At 39.0% G+C, this 18,970-nt stretch overlaps 1 protein-coding gene across 1 annotated transcript in view; it reads left to right on the top strand.

Annotated features, from left to right (window-relative positions):
- The window catches only part of LOC117338816 (huntingtin-like), a 55,661-nt gene that overhangs the window by 13,563 nt on the left and 23,128 nt on the right, over nt 1-18,970 (top strand). The window contains exons 21-39 of the mRNA XM_033900169.1: nt 340-525; nt 1,072-1,292; nt 1,681-1,756; nt 2,110-2,327; nt 3,336-3,484; nt 3,982-4,118; nt 7,895-8,011; nt 8,474-8,596; nt 9,217-9,422; nt 10,133-10,275; nt 10,887-11,115; nt 11,933-12,032; nt 12,686-12,789; nt 13,570-13,645; nt 14,021-14,197; nt 14,854-14,930; nt 15,082-15,214; nt 16,637-16,756; nt 18,130-18,555. Coding sequence (XP_033756060.1) covers nt 340-525; nt 1,072-1,292; nt 1,681-1,756; nt 2,110-2,327; nt 3,336-3,484; nt 3,982-4,118; nt 7,895-8,011; nt 8,474-8,596; nt 9,217-9,422; nt 10,133-10,275; nt 10,887-11,115; nt 11,933-12,032; nt 12,686-12,789; nt 13,570-13,645; nt 14,021-14,197; nt 14,854-14,930; nt 15,082-15,214; nt 16,637-16,756; nt 18,130-18,555 — 3,018 coding nt within the window. The remainder of the gene's footprint in view (nt 1-339; nt 526-1,071; nt 1,293-1,680; nt 1,757-2,109; nt 2,328-3,335; nt 3,485-3,981; nt 4,119-7,894; nt 8,012-8,473; nt 8,597-9,216; nt 9,423-10,132; nt 10,276-10,886; nt 11,116-11,932; nt 12,033-12,685; nt 12,790-13,569; nt 13,646-14,020; nt 14,198-14,853; nt 14,931-15,081; nt 15,215-16,636; nt 16,757-18,129; nt 18,556-18,970) is intronic.

Raw genomic sequence — 18,970 nt, 5'->3', positions numbered from 1 at the left:
CCGGCCCGTGCAGTAAGTGAAACATTTTTCTAGTCAAAAAATGTTTGTTGTATTAGCCTGGTAGCATTACCAGCACCTCCTACAACTCGGATGTTAATGAGCAATTTACTGAAAACTCCTGACTGTTTGCTTTATATACATTACAGAAAAGTAGGTAATAGGATCCAGGGCTCAATGGTCCGAAGTCCTACAGAAATTACTGAGGGACACTTATTGGTACCCATAATGTTTAAGTGAAAAAACCATTTTCAAATAATGTTTATTTTGTCTGCACGTTCCATTTGCAGTTCCCATCCATATATTTTAAAAATACTAATATCCAGTTGATTTGTGTTTCAGATATCCTTAGACCTAGCGACAACTGATAAGTTCTGTATCCTGTTGAAGTGTACACTGGAGTGTTTGGCCCAGGTCCTGGAGATCGCCAGTTTACAAGACATAGGGAAATATGCAGAGGAGCTCCTGGGATATCTCAGGACAACAGTATCTCTAGAACCCACCTGTACCATACTGTGTGTACAGCAGGTATGTCCTAAATATTCCTGTATACAGCAGGTATGTCCTAAATCTACCTGTATACAGCAGGTATGTCCTAAATATTCCCATATAGAGCAGGTATGTCCTAAATATTCCTGTATACAGCAGGTGTGTCCTAAATCTACCTGTGTACAGCAGGTATGTCCTAAATCTTCCTGTATACAGTAGTTTTGTCCTTAATCTTCCATTTGTACAGCAGGTATATCCTAAATATACATATGTACAGTATATATATCCTAAATCTACCTGTGTAAAAAGGTATGTCCTAAATCTACATATGTACAGTATATATATCCTAAATCTACCTGTATACAGCAGGTATGTCCTAAATCTACATATGTACAGTAGATATGTCCTAAATCTACCTGTAAGAAAAAGGTATGTCCTAAATCTAAAAATTTTGCCAAAATAGATTTGTTAAAGAAAAATAATATCCCAGTAAACAACATTGTATTTCTCTGTTGGGTACCATTCGACAGGGTAACTGTTGAGCACTGTTTACTGTACTCAGTAAAAATGCATTCAATGTTTCAGCTTCTGAAGGCGCTGTTTGGTACAAACCTCGTCAGTCAGTGGGAGCCACAGCAGGCCACTAACGTGTCACACAAACCCGGTAAGGCAACGCGACTGACCTCAAACACCAGACCAGGTCTCTACAGCCACTGTTTCACCCAGCCCTACTCCCACTTCACACAGTCCCTAGCAGCAGCCACCTTTAAGGCCACCGCTCAGACTGAGCAGGAGGAGACAACCAGGTACGGGTTAGAACAAAACTTGTCAGAATCAAATTAGATTCATCGCCTGTAATGAGAAGAAAAATGCTGTCAGGGCAAACTTTAATACTACTGCCTAGATTTATGAAAAGTCAAGAATACCTTAAAAGTCACCATTAAGGATTCTATAGATAGGTAAGGGTTACAAGGTCACCTTGTCAAGGACAGAGAAGAGGCAGAATGTAAACACCGGTGGTTAAGTCAGAGGATCAGTAATTTTGATACCAAAGCCAAGATGGGGACGGATCACCAGAAAGAGGCAAATTGTTGAGGGCTATCTTTAGAATATAAAGGGTTTTCTTTTAGTGTTTAGGAATTATATTGGCATTTCAATGAACACTGGAGAATTATTTCAAATGTTTATTTTCAGTATGTTAAATGGCTTGAAGAAATGTGTGGAAAGAAAACTCCCGGCCATTTTGAAACCTGGGAGTAAAACAGATAAGGTATGACCTGGTTATAAAGAAATTAAAAAAAAATCAAATTGTTGTTTAAAAGAGGAAAATATTTTTTTGTCAAAAGAGGAATATATTTTTTGTCGAAAAAGGAAAATATTTTTTTGTCAAAAGGAAAAAATATCTTTGTATTGCGAAATCTATTTATCTAGTGTTCTGAGGTACTAAGTTTGCATTTTATGATAAAAATATTTTTAATAGAAGTGATTACATTAATTACTGGAGATTTTGAATAAACACCTTGTCTGACATCTGATGTGTGAATTCATTAGTATCACAGTGTAATATGACATTACAATGTCCCTTAACAGAATCTGTGAAGTAATCACACGTTTCTCTATCAGGCGGCCATAGCTGCGTACATTCGTCTGTTTGAGCCACTGGTGATCAAGGCCCTGAAACAGTATACAGTGACAAGTTGTCTGGAGCTTCAGCGACAGGTCCTCGATCTCCTGTCTCAACTCATACAACTCCGAGTCAACTACTGCCTGCTTGACTCAGACCAGGTCTTCATCGGATTCATCATCAAACAGATTGAGTTCATAGAGGAGGGCCAGATCAGGTAAGAACGTGTTTGAAAGGGAAGGTAGGTAAATGTTAGGAAAGTCTTTAAGAACTCTCTCGTGTGTCTGGACGTTATACTTAACAGTGTGTGTTAGGATTGATTATGTTTAACGGCCTGGCGACAACTATGGCCATTTCGGGTCAAGTGTGTGTTAGGGTAGATCGATTATGTTTAACAGGCCCGGCGACAACTATGGCCATTTCGGGTCAAGTGTGTGTTAGGGTAGATCGATTATGTTTAACAGGCCCGGCGACAACTATGGTCATTTCGGGTCAAGTGTGTGTTAGGGTAGATTGATTATGTTTAACAGGCCCGGCGACAACTATGGTCATTTCGGGCCAAGTGTGTGTTAGGATTGATCGATTATGTTTAATAAAATATGTTAAGTATTTTGAAAACATCATGAAGAGATTCAAGAGTAAGTTTCATCCTGTTTTTGTTATTAATTTGATTATACAAACTAAATCTAGGGCTATGGCAGATCCTCTTTACAAGCCACAGAATTTGTAAAACTTAGATTGATTGGCCTCAATTTATAAATAGTAATAAGCTATTTAATTAAAAAATTTTGATAAATAAAAAAAAAAAATGGCAAAATTAAAATAAAAATTTTAGTGACTTTAAAGTATCTAGTAGTTCAGAAGTTAAACCTATGAATATCATGTACTGTTTCAGGAACTCCGATAGTCTGATACTGAACTTGTTTAATGAATATCATGTACTGTTTCAGGAACTCCGATAGTCTGATACCTAACTTGTTTAATGTATATCATATACTGTTTCAGGAACTCCGATAGTCTGATACCTAACTTGTTTAATGTATATCATGTACTGTTTCAGGAACTCCGATAGTCTGATACCTAACTTGTTTAATGTATATCATGTACTGTTTCAGGAACTCCGATAGTCTGATACCTAACTTGTTTAATGTATATCATGTACTGTTTCAGGAACTCCGATAGTCTGATACCAAGCTCATTTAATGAATATCATATACTGTTTCAGGAACTCCGATAGTCTGATACCGAACTTGTTTAATTTCCTGGTGATGCTGTCCTACGAGAAATACCACAGTAAATCTATTATTGGAATGCCAAAAATTATACAGTTGTGTGACGGCATCATGGCAAGTGGACTTCATCCTACAACACACGGTAGGTATACACACAGTTCAACTCCATCCTACAACACACGGTATGGAAACTTGTCCTGAATGTGGGGTAAAATGATACAAAAATCAAATCAAATTTAATAAGCATATAGAAGATATACATCCCAAACAGCACATTGTGTATTAATGAAAATTAATTGCCGTGTAATTGATAACAGGTATGCCTATGAATTGAGAAATTAAATTGTTATGAAAAATGTGTTGGCATGAAAACTGGGAATTAATTTGCCATGCCATGAAAATAAGTCGGCTTACAGTATTGATCTATGGTTCAGATTTTCATAGTTTAATCAGAAGTTTGAAGCAGGAAAATGTTCTTTTCTGAATATTATGAAAATGACTAGTATCTTTGGTTGTTTGTTCATGCCACAAAAAAAGTGGAAAATAGCCTTTACAATAAGATCTCCATTTGTTTTTGCATTAAAAAGTAATAGTCCAAGTTACTGTATGATAATAACATGTGTTTGCTTGTTTTTGTAGCTATTCCTGCCCTGAAGCCTATCGTGTATGATTTGTTCCTGCTGCGAGCTGCAAATAAGTCGGACATCAGTCGTGAGCTGGAGACGCAGAGAGAGGTGGTGGTGTCCATGTTACTCCGACTCATTCAATATCACGAGGTATGTTACTCCGATTCATTCAATATCACGAGGTATGTTACTCCGACTCATTCAATATCACGAGGTATGTTACTCCGACTCATTCAATATCACGAGGTATGTTACTCCGACTCATTCAATATCACGAGGTATGTTACTCCGACTCATTCAATATCACGAGGTATGTTACTCCGACTCATTCAATATCACGAGGTATGTTACTCCGACTCATTCAATATCACGAGGTATGTTACTCCGACTCATTCAATATCACGAGGTACGTTACTCCGACTCATTCAATATCACGAGGTATGTTACTCCGACTCATTCAGTATCACGAGGTATGTTACTCCGACTCATTCAGTATCACGAGGTACGTTACTCCGACTCATTCAATATCACGAGGTATGTTACTCCGACTCATTCAGTATCACGAGGTACGTTACTCCGACTCATTCAGTATCACGAGGTACGTTACGCCGACTCATTCAATATCACGAGGTACGTTACTCCGACTCATTCAATATCACGAGGTACGTTACTCCGACTCATTCAATATCACGAGGTACGTTACTCCGACTCATTCAATATCACGAGGTACGTTACTCCGACTCATTCAATATCACGAGGTACGTTACTCCGACTCATTCAATATCACGAGGTACGTTACTCCGACTCATTCAATATCACGAGGTACGTTACTCCGACTCATTCAATATCACGAGGTACGTTACTCCGACTCATTCAATATCACGAGGTACGTTACTCCGACTCATTCAATATCACGAGGTACGTTACTCCGACTCATTCAATATCACGAGGTACGTTACTCCGACTCATTCAATATCACGAGGTACGTTACTCCGACTCATTCAATATCACGAGGTACGTTACTCCGACTCATTCAGTATCACGAGGTACGTTACTCCGACTCATTCAGTATCACGAGGTACGTTACTCCGACTCATTCAGTATCACGAGGTACGTTACTCCGACTCATTCAGTATCACGAGGTACGTTACTCCGACTCATTCAGTATCACGAGGTACGTTACTCCGACTCATTCAGTATCACGAGGTACGTTACTCCGACTCATTCAATATCACGAGGTACGTTACTCCGACTCATTCAATATCACGAGGTACGTTACTCCGACTCATTCAGTATCACGAGGTACGTTACTCCGACTCATTCAGTATCACGAGGTACGTTACTCCGACTCATTCAGTATCACGAGGTACGTTACTCCGACTCATTCAGTATCACGAGGTATGTTACTCCGACTCATTCAATATCACGAGGTATGTTACTCCGACTCATTCAATATCACGAGGTATGTTACTCCGACTCATTCAATATCATGAGGTATGTTACTCCGACTCATTCAATATCACGAGGTATGTTACTCCGACTCATTCAATATCACGAGGTATGTTACTCCGACTCATTCAATATCACGAGGTATGTTACTCCGACTCATTCAATATCACGAGGTACGTTACTCCGACTCATTCAATATCACGAGGTACGTTACTCCGACTCATTCAGTATCACGAGGTACGTTACTCCGACTCATTCAATATCACGAGGTACGTTACTCCGACTCATTCAGTATCACGAGGTACGTTACTCCGACTCATTCAATATCACGAGGTACGTTACTCCGACTCATTCAATATCACGAGGTACGTTACTCCGACTCATTCAATATCACGAGGTACGTTACTCCGACTCATTCAATATCACGAGGTACGTTACTCCGACTCATTCAATATCACGAGGTATGTTACTCCGACTCATTCAATATCACGAGGTATGTTACTCCGACTCATTCAATATCACGAGGTATGTTACTCCGACTCATTCAATATCACGAGGTATGTTACTCCGACTCATTCAATATCACGAGGTATGTTACTCCGACTCATTCAATAAAACGAGGTATGTTACTCCGACTCATTCAATATCACGAGGTACGTTACTCCGACTCATTCAATATCACGAGGTACGTTACTCCGACTCATTCAATATCACGAGGTACGTTACTCCGACTCATTCAATATCACGAGGTACGTTACTCCGACTCATTCAATATCACGAGGTACGTTACTCCGACTCATTCAGTATCACGAGGTACGTTACTCCGACTCATTCAGTATCACGAGGTACGTTACTCCGACTCATTCAGTATCACGAGGTACGTTACTCCGACTCATTCAATATCACGAGGTATGTTACTCCGACTCATTCAGTATCACGAGGTATGTTACTCCGACTCATTCAGTATCACGAGGTATGTTACTCCGACTCATTCAGTATCACGAGGTATGTTACTCCGACTCATTCAATATCACGAGGTATGTTACTCCGACTCATTCAATATCACGAGGTATGTTACTCCGACTCATTCAATATCACGAGGTATGTTACTCCGACTCATTCAATATCACGAGGTATGTTACTCCGACTCATTCAATATCACGAGGTATGTTACTCCAACTCATTCAATATCACGAGGTATGTTACTCCGACACATTCAATATCACGAGGTATGTTACTCCGACTCATTCAATATCACGAGGTATGTTCATTATCATCAGGGCAGTAAACTCCGACTCATTCAATATCACGAGGTATGTTACTCCGACTCATTCAATATCACGAGGTATGTTACTCCAACTCATTCAATATCACGAGGTATGTTACTCCGACTCATTCAATATCACGAGGTATGTTACTCCGACTCATTCAATATCACGTGGTATGTTCATTATCATCAGGGCAGTAAACTCCGACACATTCAATATCACAAGGTATGTTACTCCGACTCCTTCAATATCTCGAGGTATGTTACTCCGACTCCTTCAATATCACGAGGTATGTTACTCCGACACATTCAATATCACGAGGTATGTTCATTATCATCAGGGCAGTAAACTCCGACTCATTCAATATCACGAGGTATGTTCATTATCATCAGGGCGGTAAACTCCGACTCATTCAATATCACGAGGTATGTTCATTATCATCAGGGCAGTAAACTCCGACTCATTCAATATCACGAGGTATGTTACTCCGACTCATTCAATATCACGAGGTATGTTACTCCGACTCATTCGATATCACGAGGTATGTTACTCCGACTCATTCAGTATCACGAGGTATGTTACTCCGACTCATTCAATATCACGAGGTATGTTGATTATCATCAGGGCAGTAAACACCGACTCATTCAGTATCACGTGGTATGTTATTCCGACTCATTCAATATCACGAGGTATGTTACTCCGACTCATTCAATATCACGAGGTATGTTACTCCGACACATTCAATATCACGAGGTACGTTCATTATCATCAGGGCAGTAAACTCCGACTCATTCAATATCACGAGGTATGTTCATTATCATCAGGGCAGTACATTTGTTGATTTCTCCTCAAACCACATCAGTCCTGTTTCATATTGCTACGTACAGCAAAATGATTTGCTCAAGATTTGTGCTTAATTAAAATAATATGAAAAGTAATGGAAGTACACTGGAGGTATATGGTATATTCTGCTGTCTTTGTTACAAGAAGCTGCATTGTAAAATAGATGGATTATCGGGGGTAATCTGAACAGATAAAAAAAGAATCCCTGAAAAACGCTTAACTTGGAAATGGAACATGTGGACAGTAGTTACTACATTAATAAGCATCGTCTTCCAATTTTTCTGATCTACATTTAATTTGAATTAAACTGAGAAAAAAATCTAACACTTTTCTGACAAATTCTAATTGTGTTTTGGTCTGTTACAGACCCTAGACCTGTTCGTGATAGTCCTACAACAGTGTCATAAGGAGAGTGAGGAACGCTGGAAAAAGTTGTCCAGGCAGGTTACCGATACCATCCTGCCTTCATTAGCCAGACAACAGGTAAGTAAGTGGAACATGTTAACAAGGTTTTACCTGGACAAGAAAACAACAATACAATGTTTATAATGAACAAATTTTTACATTTGGCTGTGCTGCCAGTCAGTTTCAATGTGGGCTAGCCTATTCATATTTATGATTTGTGCAATCATACTGTTTAATGTATAAATATCTGGACAAGAAAACAACAATACAATGTTTATAATGAACAAGTTCATTTCATTTGGCCATCAGTTTCATCAAATTGGGGCTAGCTTATTGATATTTGTGATTTGTGCAATCATACTGTTTAATATATAAATTATTCATACAATTTGTAAAATTTTCTTAAATTAAATGAAAATTATAATGCTTTGCTAGACATGTACAATAAATTGTTCTAAAATGAAATAACGATTATTTTAAAATGGTCACTAGCACCTGTGTGATTTAGTAATCTGTCACATCCTACTTTAAACCTCACAGGTGACAATAGACAATATGGCCGCCCTGGAGACTCTCCATCGCCTTTTTGAGTCGCTGGCCCCCATTGTGTTTAGACCAGTAGATATCCTACTGAAGACTCTTCTCCAGGAGCCCATGGATGTGGTAAGTTCAGCTACGTTTACCGAAAATCACTTAAATTACTTATGGGATTTAATTTCGCCCTAATACGCAATGGGATTTCAGTTTTGCCCTAATACGCAATGGGATTTCAGTTTTGCCCTAATACGCAAGGAGAGTCAATTGCGAATTCAAATCCTTCGCAATTATTTGTAAGAAATTAACACCTTTGGATGGTGGACAAGCTATCGGTTACAGATAAAGGAGTCTTGTGGTACCCATGATTATAATAGTTCATCATTAGCAAATACAATATTACTTATGGGATTTTAATTTTGCCCTAATACGCAAGGAGAATCAATTGCAAATTCAAATCCTTCGTGATTATTTGTAAGAAATTAACACCTTTGGATGGCGGACAAGCTATCGGTTACAGATAAAAGAGGTCTTGGAAGCCCATGATTCTAAAAGTTCATCATTAGCAAATATAATGGTATTTATAGATCTATCTAGAATTGTGTTTCATAAATAATTATGTCTGAAAATGTAATTTTCCGAAATAAAGTATTCACAAAATCTTAATGATTTACAGTAACTATTTAAAAGTGATAGTAATAATTGAGTTTTCAAAGGTAACTAAGTAAATATGGTTTTGTTGGTTGTAGGCCTCCGTCGAGAACCTCCAGCGCTGGCTGTCTCTCGTGTTGTCTGTCCTACGCGTCCTGATGGCACAGTCCAAAGAGGAAGTGATCCTCTCACGCATGCAGGAATTAGGACTTGGTTTGAATGTGTTCAAGGTGCCTAGTCGGGAGATGACTTCTGAGGAGAGGGATCTGGCCCTGGTCCTCCTACCGGAGGAGGTGATTGCTTGGTAAGTAGAGGAAGGAGGTAATGTTATAGCTGATGGGACGAGTTTAAACTCTTCTGAGGAGAGGGATCTGGCCCTGGCCCTCCTACCGGAGGAGATGATTGCCTGGTAAGTAGAGGAAGGAGGTCATGTTATAGCTGATGGGACGAGTTTAAACTATGCTGTTTCACTAGATTATAATTTGGTAAGTTAGGCATGTCTGAAGAGAAAAGAGTTGTAACTGGTCCTGTTAGGGAAAAGGTCTACCACCTGCTACAGAGGTGATATTTTTGTTGGGTAAGAATTCAGGATGTCGGACGATTGTTGGGTAGAAGTCAGGATGTCAGACGAGAAATACCAAAATTATGCCCTTTAAAAGATGAAGAGACAGAGGAAAGAGGTCTGCCTCATTATGACCGAGAAGATCGGGAACAATGCATTTCATTAATAAGAAATGTGTAAGATACTGACAGAAATAAAATTACTCTCAGGAAAGATGATGAATGTCGCATATATTCTGATAGCTCAATGATAACATTGACAAGGAGCGTACATGAACAGGGAGCCTGGATTTCTGATGAGAAAGATTTGGACTGATTTCAAGAGGAAGAGATATTCTGACAACATGAACATTTGTCCATGTTTACTGGATTTGTGTGTTGTTTACTGGACTTGTGTGTTGTTACTGGAGTTGTGTGTTGTTTACTGTAGATAAATATTTCTCTTTGATCTAGGTTCCTGATCCAGGTGATCGGAAACTGTGCCAGCTTCATCAGTCAGAAGTGTGAGCTGACTGGACACTCTTCATCGTCCACCCTGTTTCTCACTCAACAACTGTCCCAGCTTCTTCTCTATGTCACCCACATGTTCCAGTCTGGTGAGGTTTTCTTCTACAAAGAAATCATGTTAATTTATAGACAGATGCTGTTTTACTCAGATATCAATATATATCTTGTTAATGATATTGTCCATTGCCTGGATTTAAAAGCCCTGAAAATCGAAAAGTTGTGCTGCAAGTGTAAAGTTGATAATTATTTAGATAAATGTTGAATGGTCCATTGCCTGATTTAAAAGGCCTGAAAATCAAAAAGTTGCGCTGCAAGTGTAAAAATGGAAAATGATTAAGATACTATGTTGAATGGCCCATTGCCTGATTTAAAAGGTACGGAAATCAAAAAGTTATATTTACATATAATGTTGAAAATATTGAAACATGTATCAGGGAACCAGTCACAGTTATTGTTAAGACTGCAAAGTGTTACTTTTCCCGGGGTGTTCCTGTGACAAGACCACATGTTTGCTTTAATAGGAGTCTTTTGAAATAAATAAAATTCAGTTTGATCAATTCAAATTAGATATTGAAGATAATGTTCTATTACTTACTGGTATTAACATACAATTTAATAAGTAAACTTTACATGTAGAGATCTGAACTCTCTGATATGTACTGACATAAACTATAAATATTGATCGTCATTGACTTCTCAGGTCTGTTCAGGAAGGTTGCCACGTCCGCCATGAAGGCCTCTCACCTTGACACCCCTCACTGTTACCATAGTATCCAGCAACTCAACCACATGTTTCTGTCCGTCTCCATGACGCTGCCCACTCTCACCCTCCAATGGTGCAACATCCTCATCCTCCTAAACTTCGATGACCAGTCACTGTGGAGTACGGTCATGCAGACCCCTAAACGCTTCCTCAAGCCTGGCAGTAGGTAAGTTACACCAGGGTCACTGTGGAGTACGGTCATGCAGACCCCTAAACGCTTCCTCAAGCCTGGCAGTAGGTAAGTTACACCACTGTCACTGTGGAGTACGGTCATGCAGACCCCTAAACGCTTCCTCAAGCCTGGCAGTAGGTAAGTTACACCACTGTCACTGTGGAGTACGGTCATGCAGACCCCTAAACGCTTCCTCAAGCCTGGCAGTAGGTTAGTCACACCACTGTCAAATTGTCGTTGATAGGTCAGCTACCGCATTTATTTGTCAGTAAGGACATGTCTAGTAATTAAGTGTCTTAAAATCATATTATGTACATTACAAACATATTGTGTACATCACAAACATATTATATACATTACTCTTCAGTAAAATAACCAACAATTTCTGTTCGTCCCATGGGCCTAATAACTTAAATTTTGCAAATACTTTATTTAACGATCTTACTTCTTCAAATATATTCGTGAAAACATAATGTTGTAAATGCTGATCTAGAAATAACATTAAATTCGGGAATGATGAGCTTTTCAAGCTATAGACTCAGCAATAACCTATATCGTTAACCAATTGCTTGGTCACCATCAGAAGGTGTTATTTTCATAAAATAATCGTGAAGGCTTTGAATTCACGATTGTCTCTCCTCATGTATTATTCTGAAAATTAAGCCCATGCAAAATTTAAATGATTTACAGTATGTCACTCTATAAATATTCGTAAAATAGAAAACAAGGAGATTTAAAACGCCTGTTTGAAATAAAAGAAGATTCTGTAGTTAAAATTGTACGTTTTAACACCTGATGTTTAATTTTACAGTCAATCGTCTGACCTTGAGGTACAGGTGTCCCCTATGACTCACTGTTGTAACCTGGAGATCCTTCGACGTGGCGGTCTGGTCCTCTTCTGTGATTATGTGGTAAACTAATTATTGGTCTATACTGTTTTTATTGGTATAAAACTTATAAAACAATATTCATTTATGTTCAACTTGGTAAATTCACCTTTCTTTGAAAATATAATGTAAACATATAAAATAATTAGGCCTCTGAAAGAAGCCTTTCTGTGTAGAGTTATAGATAACAATGCTATATGTATATCCAAACAGCAGGGGCCGCACGGTTAAAGTGTCCTAACACTTTATCACTAGCCCTCCATCTCTGGGTTGCGAGTCTGAAACCCTTGTGGGGCAGTTGTCTGGTGCTGACTGTAAGCTGTTGGTTTTTCTGGGGGTACTGCAGCTTTCCTCCACCTCCAAAACCTGTCACGTCCTTAAATGACCCTGGCTGTTAAAAAACTAAAATAAACCAAAATCCAAACAGCAAATATCCACACTTCCAAACTTCTGTCATGCCCCCCACAAGCCTAATTGTTATATATTTATCTGTTAATTTGCATAATTAATTGGTTTGGATTTAAGGAGTCCTAACTAGATCTGATTGTCTAATGAATAATGAGTATATCCTTATAACAGACCTCTAGAAGGCTAAAGTGAAGTAGAGGTAGGGGTCTATATATACCGCCGTACTTCATAGATATTTTGCATCCAGTTTTGTATGTTTGTGTTTACAGTGTGAAAATCTCACTGAAGCAGAACACATGACCTGGCTGGTAATCAACCATGTTAGTGACATAATAGCTCTGTCTCAGGAGTCGCCGGTCCAGGACTTTGTCAGGTAGGTGTCAATGATAGTCCTGTCTCCAGAGTCGCTGGTCCATGACTTCGTCAGGTAGGTATCAATGATAGCTCTGTCTCAGGAGTCGCTGGTCCATGACTTCGTCAGGTAGCTATCAATGATAGCTCTGTCTCAGGAGTCGCCGGTCCAGGACTTCGTCAGGTAGGTATCAATGATAGCTCTGTTTCAGGAGTCGCCGGTCCAGGACTTTGTCAGGTAGGTATCAATGATAGCTCTGTCTCAGGAGTCGCCGGTCCAGGACTTCGTCAGGTAGGTATCAATGATAGCTCTGTCTCAGGAGTCGCCGGTCCAGGACTTTGTCAGGTAGGTATCAATGATAGTCCTGTCTCAGGAGTCACTGGTCCAGGACTTTGTCAGGTAGGTATCAATGATAGCCCTGTCTTAGGAGTCGCTGGTCCATGACTTCATCGGGTAGGTATCAATGATAGCTCTGTCTCAGGAGTCACCGGTCCATGACTTTGTCAGGTAGGTATCAATGATAGCTCTGTCTCAGGATTCGCTGGTCCATGACTTTGTCAGGTAGATGTCAATGATAGCTCTGTCTCAGGAGTCGCCGGTCCAGGACTTTGTCAGGTAGGTGTAGTGGTAGTCCTGTCTCAGGTGTCGCCGGTCCATGACTTTGTCAGGTAGGTGTCTTTAATATCTTAACCTTCTGTCAGGAAACCTCTTTCTGAGTTTGGTCATGCCCAAGAGCACCACAACTTGTCTATGGCCATTGCAGAACTGTCTCGATGACATTTCAATGATTTATATTTTCAGTGCCATACACAGAAACTCGTCTGCCAGTAGTTTGTTTATACAGGCTATACATGCTAGGTGTGAAAACGTCTCAAAAGTAAGTCATATTCTTTTCAATACTTATATATTTTCCATCATTGTTTTATCTAGTTAAAAACGAAATTCTGTTCTTTACCAATCTGACAATGATTCATTTTAATCTTATTCATTTTTCAATCAAAAATTTCCTCGTGGAAAAAGATTTTCTTCACTTACCAAGAATGAAAATAATTCAGTTCTTAATAAATATATATTAACAATCATTTTCCTGAAACCAAAATAATTTTCCTGAATAATAACACCTACACTATTTCTGACTGACTGATGTAAGTGATTTAAGCATATACTGTGTTCTATATAACAGCTGACACTTATACTATTTCTGACTGACTGATGTAAGTGATTTAAGTGTATACCGTGTTCTATATAACAGCCGTCACTAGTGAGGAAGACGATGAAGTGTCTGGAGGCGATTCACCTATCACAGACGGGCTCCCTCCTCACGCTGCTTATAGATAAGTTCCTGAACACTCACCACCTGGCCGTGGCACGCATCTGTGACAGCATCGCCTGTAAGAGGGTTGAGATGTTGCTGGCTGATAGTGTACAGGTAAAAAAAAAGTCATAGTGTTTTAAAATTTCAATACTGTATGTAAAAAATAAACACAAAGTGCACTTACAAAAAATACGAAAAGGGCAGGCTTAAATGAAACCATGTTCAGAGAAAAATTTCCTCGGAAATCTGGGTTGAAAAAAATAACTTTGTTTTTCATTTACATACCTTTATGTAGTGAAAACAATATTAAATCTTTGGTTAAAAGACTGAAGGTTATATTGGTGGATCAGAGAAGTAGGAAACTTTTTATGTTTTGATAAGTGCACTCATCATCTTTTCTTAAAAAAAGGTGGCTCCATGGTACGCTTATTGGGTCAGGCACGTTTAGGTTAATAGGTTGAATAAGGTATATATTATTTGGCTCTAAATGATTCTTTGAAGCTGAAGAATAAATGTATGCATAATATGATTATAAGTGATACTGGAATATACTAATTTTACAGAAATACACACATATTTAGAATTTGTCTTCTAAACATTCACATTCTCATTTCAAGGGAGGTAATTATAATGAGAGATTATTTTTTTTAGATTTTTAGTACTGTAAGTAGAGATAAAAATATAACGGATCAAAGTGGTGAGTGTAACAGTGATGATAGGTGTCACAGAGATGTCTTGTTTTTATAGGAAATTAATTTCTTGTTTTTTAGGATGCCTTTAAACAGCTGCCTCTCGAAGACCTGGACAAGCTTCTTAAATACATGGAAAGCAACAAACTTACTAAACGGTGAGTGGGTAGTGTTGAAATGTATTCTCTAATGTCTTACAATGTTTAGCGATTCTTTCATTATAGAAAATAATTGCTGATATAGATATGTTGAATTTTTTCGTAGTTTCTGATTCATAATTTGGATAATTTGAAATATTGTGTTTTAAAGCCATGCCCGTCTAGTATCCCTGCTACAGAAGCTGAGGATGGAGATACAACCAGAAGATATAGCTGATATAGTCAAGGAGAAACCTCACCCGCTGTCTGTCCCCGAGTCTCTGTCTGATATACAGATTAACAAGGTCAGTATACCAGTAACACCTCGCCCTCAGTCCCCGAGTCTCTGTCTGATATACAGATTAACAAGGTCAGTATACCAGTAACACCTCGCCCTCAGTCCCCGAGTCTCTGTCTGATATACAGATTAACAAGGTCAGTATACCTGTAACACCTCGCCCTCAGTCCCCGAGTCTCTGTCTGATATACAGATTAACAAGGTCAGTATACCAGTAACACCTCGCCCTCAGTCCCCGAGTCTCTGTCTGATATACACATTAACAAGGTCAGTATACCTGTAACACCTCTCCCTCAGTCCCCGAGTCTCTGTCTGATATACAGATTAACAAGGTCAGTATACCAGTAACACCTCGCCCTCAGTCCCCGAGTCTCTGTCTGATATACACATAAACAAGGTCAGTATACCTGTAACACCTCGCCCTCAGTCCCCGAGTCTCTATCTGATATACAGATTAACAAGGTCAGTATACCAGTAACACCTCGCCCTCAGTCCCCGAGTCTCTGTCTGATATACAGATTAACAAGGTCAGTATACCAGTAACACCTCGCCCTCAGTCCCCGAGTCTCTGTCTGATATACAGATTAACAAGGTCAGTATACCAGTAACACCTCGCCCTCAGTCCTCGAGTCTCTGTCTGATATACACATTAGCAAGGTCAGTATACTTCTCACACACTTCACATGGTTGTCCGGCGGTTGCTAGGGAAAAGATAAATCGATCTTACACAGAGGAGTAAAGATAGCTGGCTTGCGCTATATGACACTGCTCACAATAACGTAACGTCATCATTTTACGTTAACCAAGTCGTAAATGATGACATCATCAATTTTGACGTACATTCAAAGAAGCATTGAAGATGGCACAATGAAAAACTTTCATAAAAACTTACGTTTAGTTGCAAGTATGTGAGAAAAATAATCAATCACTGGTCTGTTCCGCGAACAAGAATATCTCAACCCTCGTGTAAGAGTTTGGCTGGCCAGCACTCGGTAAGCCTCGTGCTGACTGGCCAAACTCTTACTGACTCGGGTTGAGATATCCCTGTCCACGGAACAGACCCATGATAGATTCTATTACTCTACAACACCTAGCTGATTCTACATGATTTAATTCAAATAAAACTAATACTGATAACTACATATGTAATTGCTGTATGTTTTGCAATATAAACAAGGTTAAGGCACCTGTGAAATGATGCTTTATATAACATGCTTTATATAACATGCTTTATAAAACATGCTTTAAGGTAAACTTCAGACAAGTGAATTACACCTAATCAATAACATTTTCATTGTTCTTCTTGTTTCTTAAATATAGGTTATTTCAGTTCATTTTCACAATCTTCTCATTCATCAGAAAAATAAAACTATATTTATATATGGACTTAAAATTGTCAGTTAAAATGTGGTATGCTTTTCCCTTTCAGGAGTGCTATGTATCGATAGTGAAGAACCAGTGTTTCAGTGTCGATTGTAATCCAAGAGCATGTGCCAAGCAACTACATAATCTTACATACGCCGATATCCTCTCTATCACTATGACCAAGGTACGTAACCTTACATACGCCGATATCCTCTCTATGACCAAGGTACGTAACCTTACATACACCGATATCCTCTTCATCACTATGACCAAGGTACGTAACCTTACATACACCGATATCCTCTCTATGACTATGACCAAGGTACGTAACCTTACATACACTGATATCCTCTCCATCACTATGACCAAGGTACGTAACCTTACATACACTGATATCCTCTCTATGACCAAGGTACGTAACCTTACATACACCGATATCCTCTCTATGACCAAGGTACGTAACCTTACATACACCGATATCCTCTCTATGACTATGACCGAGGTACGTAACCTTACATACACTGATATCCTCTCCATCACTATGACCAAGGTACGTAACCTTACATACACCGATATCCTCTCTATGACTATGACCGAGGTACGTAACCTTACATACACTGATATCCTCTCCATCACTATGACCAAGGTACGTAACCTTACATACACTGATATCCTCTCTATCACTATGACCGAGGTACGTAACCTTACATACACTGATATCCTCTCCATCACTATGACCAAGGTACGTAACCTTACATACACCAATATCCTCTCTATCACTATGACCAAGGTACGTAACCTTACATACACTGATATCCTCTCTATGACCAAGGTACGTAACCTTACATACACTGATATCCTCTCCATCACTATGACCAAGGTACGTAACCTTACATACACCGATATCCTCTCTATGACCAAGGTACGTAACCTTACATACACTGATATCCTCTCTATCACTATGACCGAGGTACGTAACCTTACATACGCCGATATTCTCTCCATCACTATGACCAAGGTACGTAACCTTACATACACCGATATCCTCTCTATGACCAAGGTACGTAACCTTACATACACTGATATCCTCTCTATCACTATGACCGAGGTACGTAACTTTACATACGCCGATATTCTCTCCATCACTATGACCAAGGTACGTAACCTTACATACACCGATATCCTCTCTATGACCAAGGTATGTAACCTTACATACACCGATATCCTCTCTATGACCAAGGTACGTAACCTTACATACACCGATATCCTCTCTATGACCAAGGTACGTAACCTTACATACACCGATATCCTCTCTATAATCATGACTAATGTATTTACAGATATCCAATGTTTTCTCTTTCTTTTGACAATATTAGATAAATTGTATTAGTTTATTGAATTTTTAAATAATCATTCCCAGAATAATCTTGATTTTGTAAGAAGAAAAGCCAAGTCTAGTTACGATCATTTTTAACAAATGAATAAATTATTGATTTGTTAAAGTATTTGTGATTGGTTAAAGTATTTGTTAAAGTATTTGTGATTGGTGCGTTTCAGGAATTTGACCTATGCATTCTCCCAGAGTGTATATTACTGGGAGCTCACAATACACTCTTAAAAAACAACGACTCCAGTGATATCCTGGACAGTGAGGGCAACAAGATCCCTCAGGAGCCTGTGTTTGACCCCTTGCTGCAGGCCGCTCAGCTAACCCTTATACGACACATAAATAATATCATCAACATGCTCCCTACGCCCCACCAAGTGGTCAAGTACGGCACTGACTCAAAGACTGCCAAACGCACACGTTATCTAGAAAAAATGGACGACTTTTTCTCGGACACGTCTTGGTCAGATATGGTGTTTATGTTAGTGTCGTCGTTAAACATTTACATTCAAACTTTGTCTACGTTTCCTTGGCAACCAGAGGTGCCTGCCGAATCTCACTGTGATATAGGTCAGTTCTGCGTGCTGTGTGCAGAGGTAAGTTGGTTTTCTCTTTCTGTAAATTTACAATGTTTATTTCCCAAGTGTTCAGACCCACAAGTTGATCAATTCTATTCATGTGTCTTTACCACGCTCACATCAAAATCATCATCTCAAGAGGTGAAACTCAACATTCAAGTCGAGACCCTGTAGGAATTAGGCATTAAAACATTTATCTATGTTATAACTCATCATGGAATCAAATTCTAAATTAAATCTAAATATTGTATACATGATTTTTGTATGCCATGTTCTTAAAAAAGTCAGAGCAATGACCATTGAATAGTACATGGTTTGGTTGTGTGATAGTACATGGTTTGGTTGTGATAGTACATGGTTTAGTTGTGTGATAGTACATGGTTTGGTTGTGTGATAGTACATGGTTTGGTTGTGTGATAGTACATGGTTTGAT

This window comes from Pecten maximus, chromosome 12 (assembly GCF_902652985.1).
Source record: "Pecten maximus chromosome 12, xPecMax1.1, whole genome shotgun sequence".
Classification (NCBI taxonomy): domain Eukaryota; kingdom Metazoa; phylum Mollusca; class Bivalvia; order Pectinida; family Pectinidae; genus Pecten; species Pecten maximus.
Note: the sequence above shows the minus strand (reverse complement) of the source record. Positions and strands in the feature narration are given on the sequence as shown.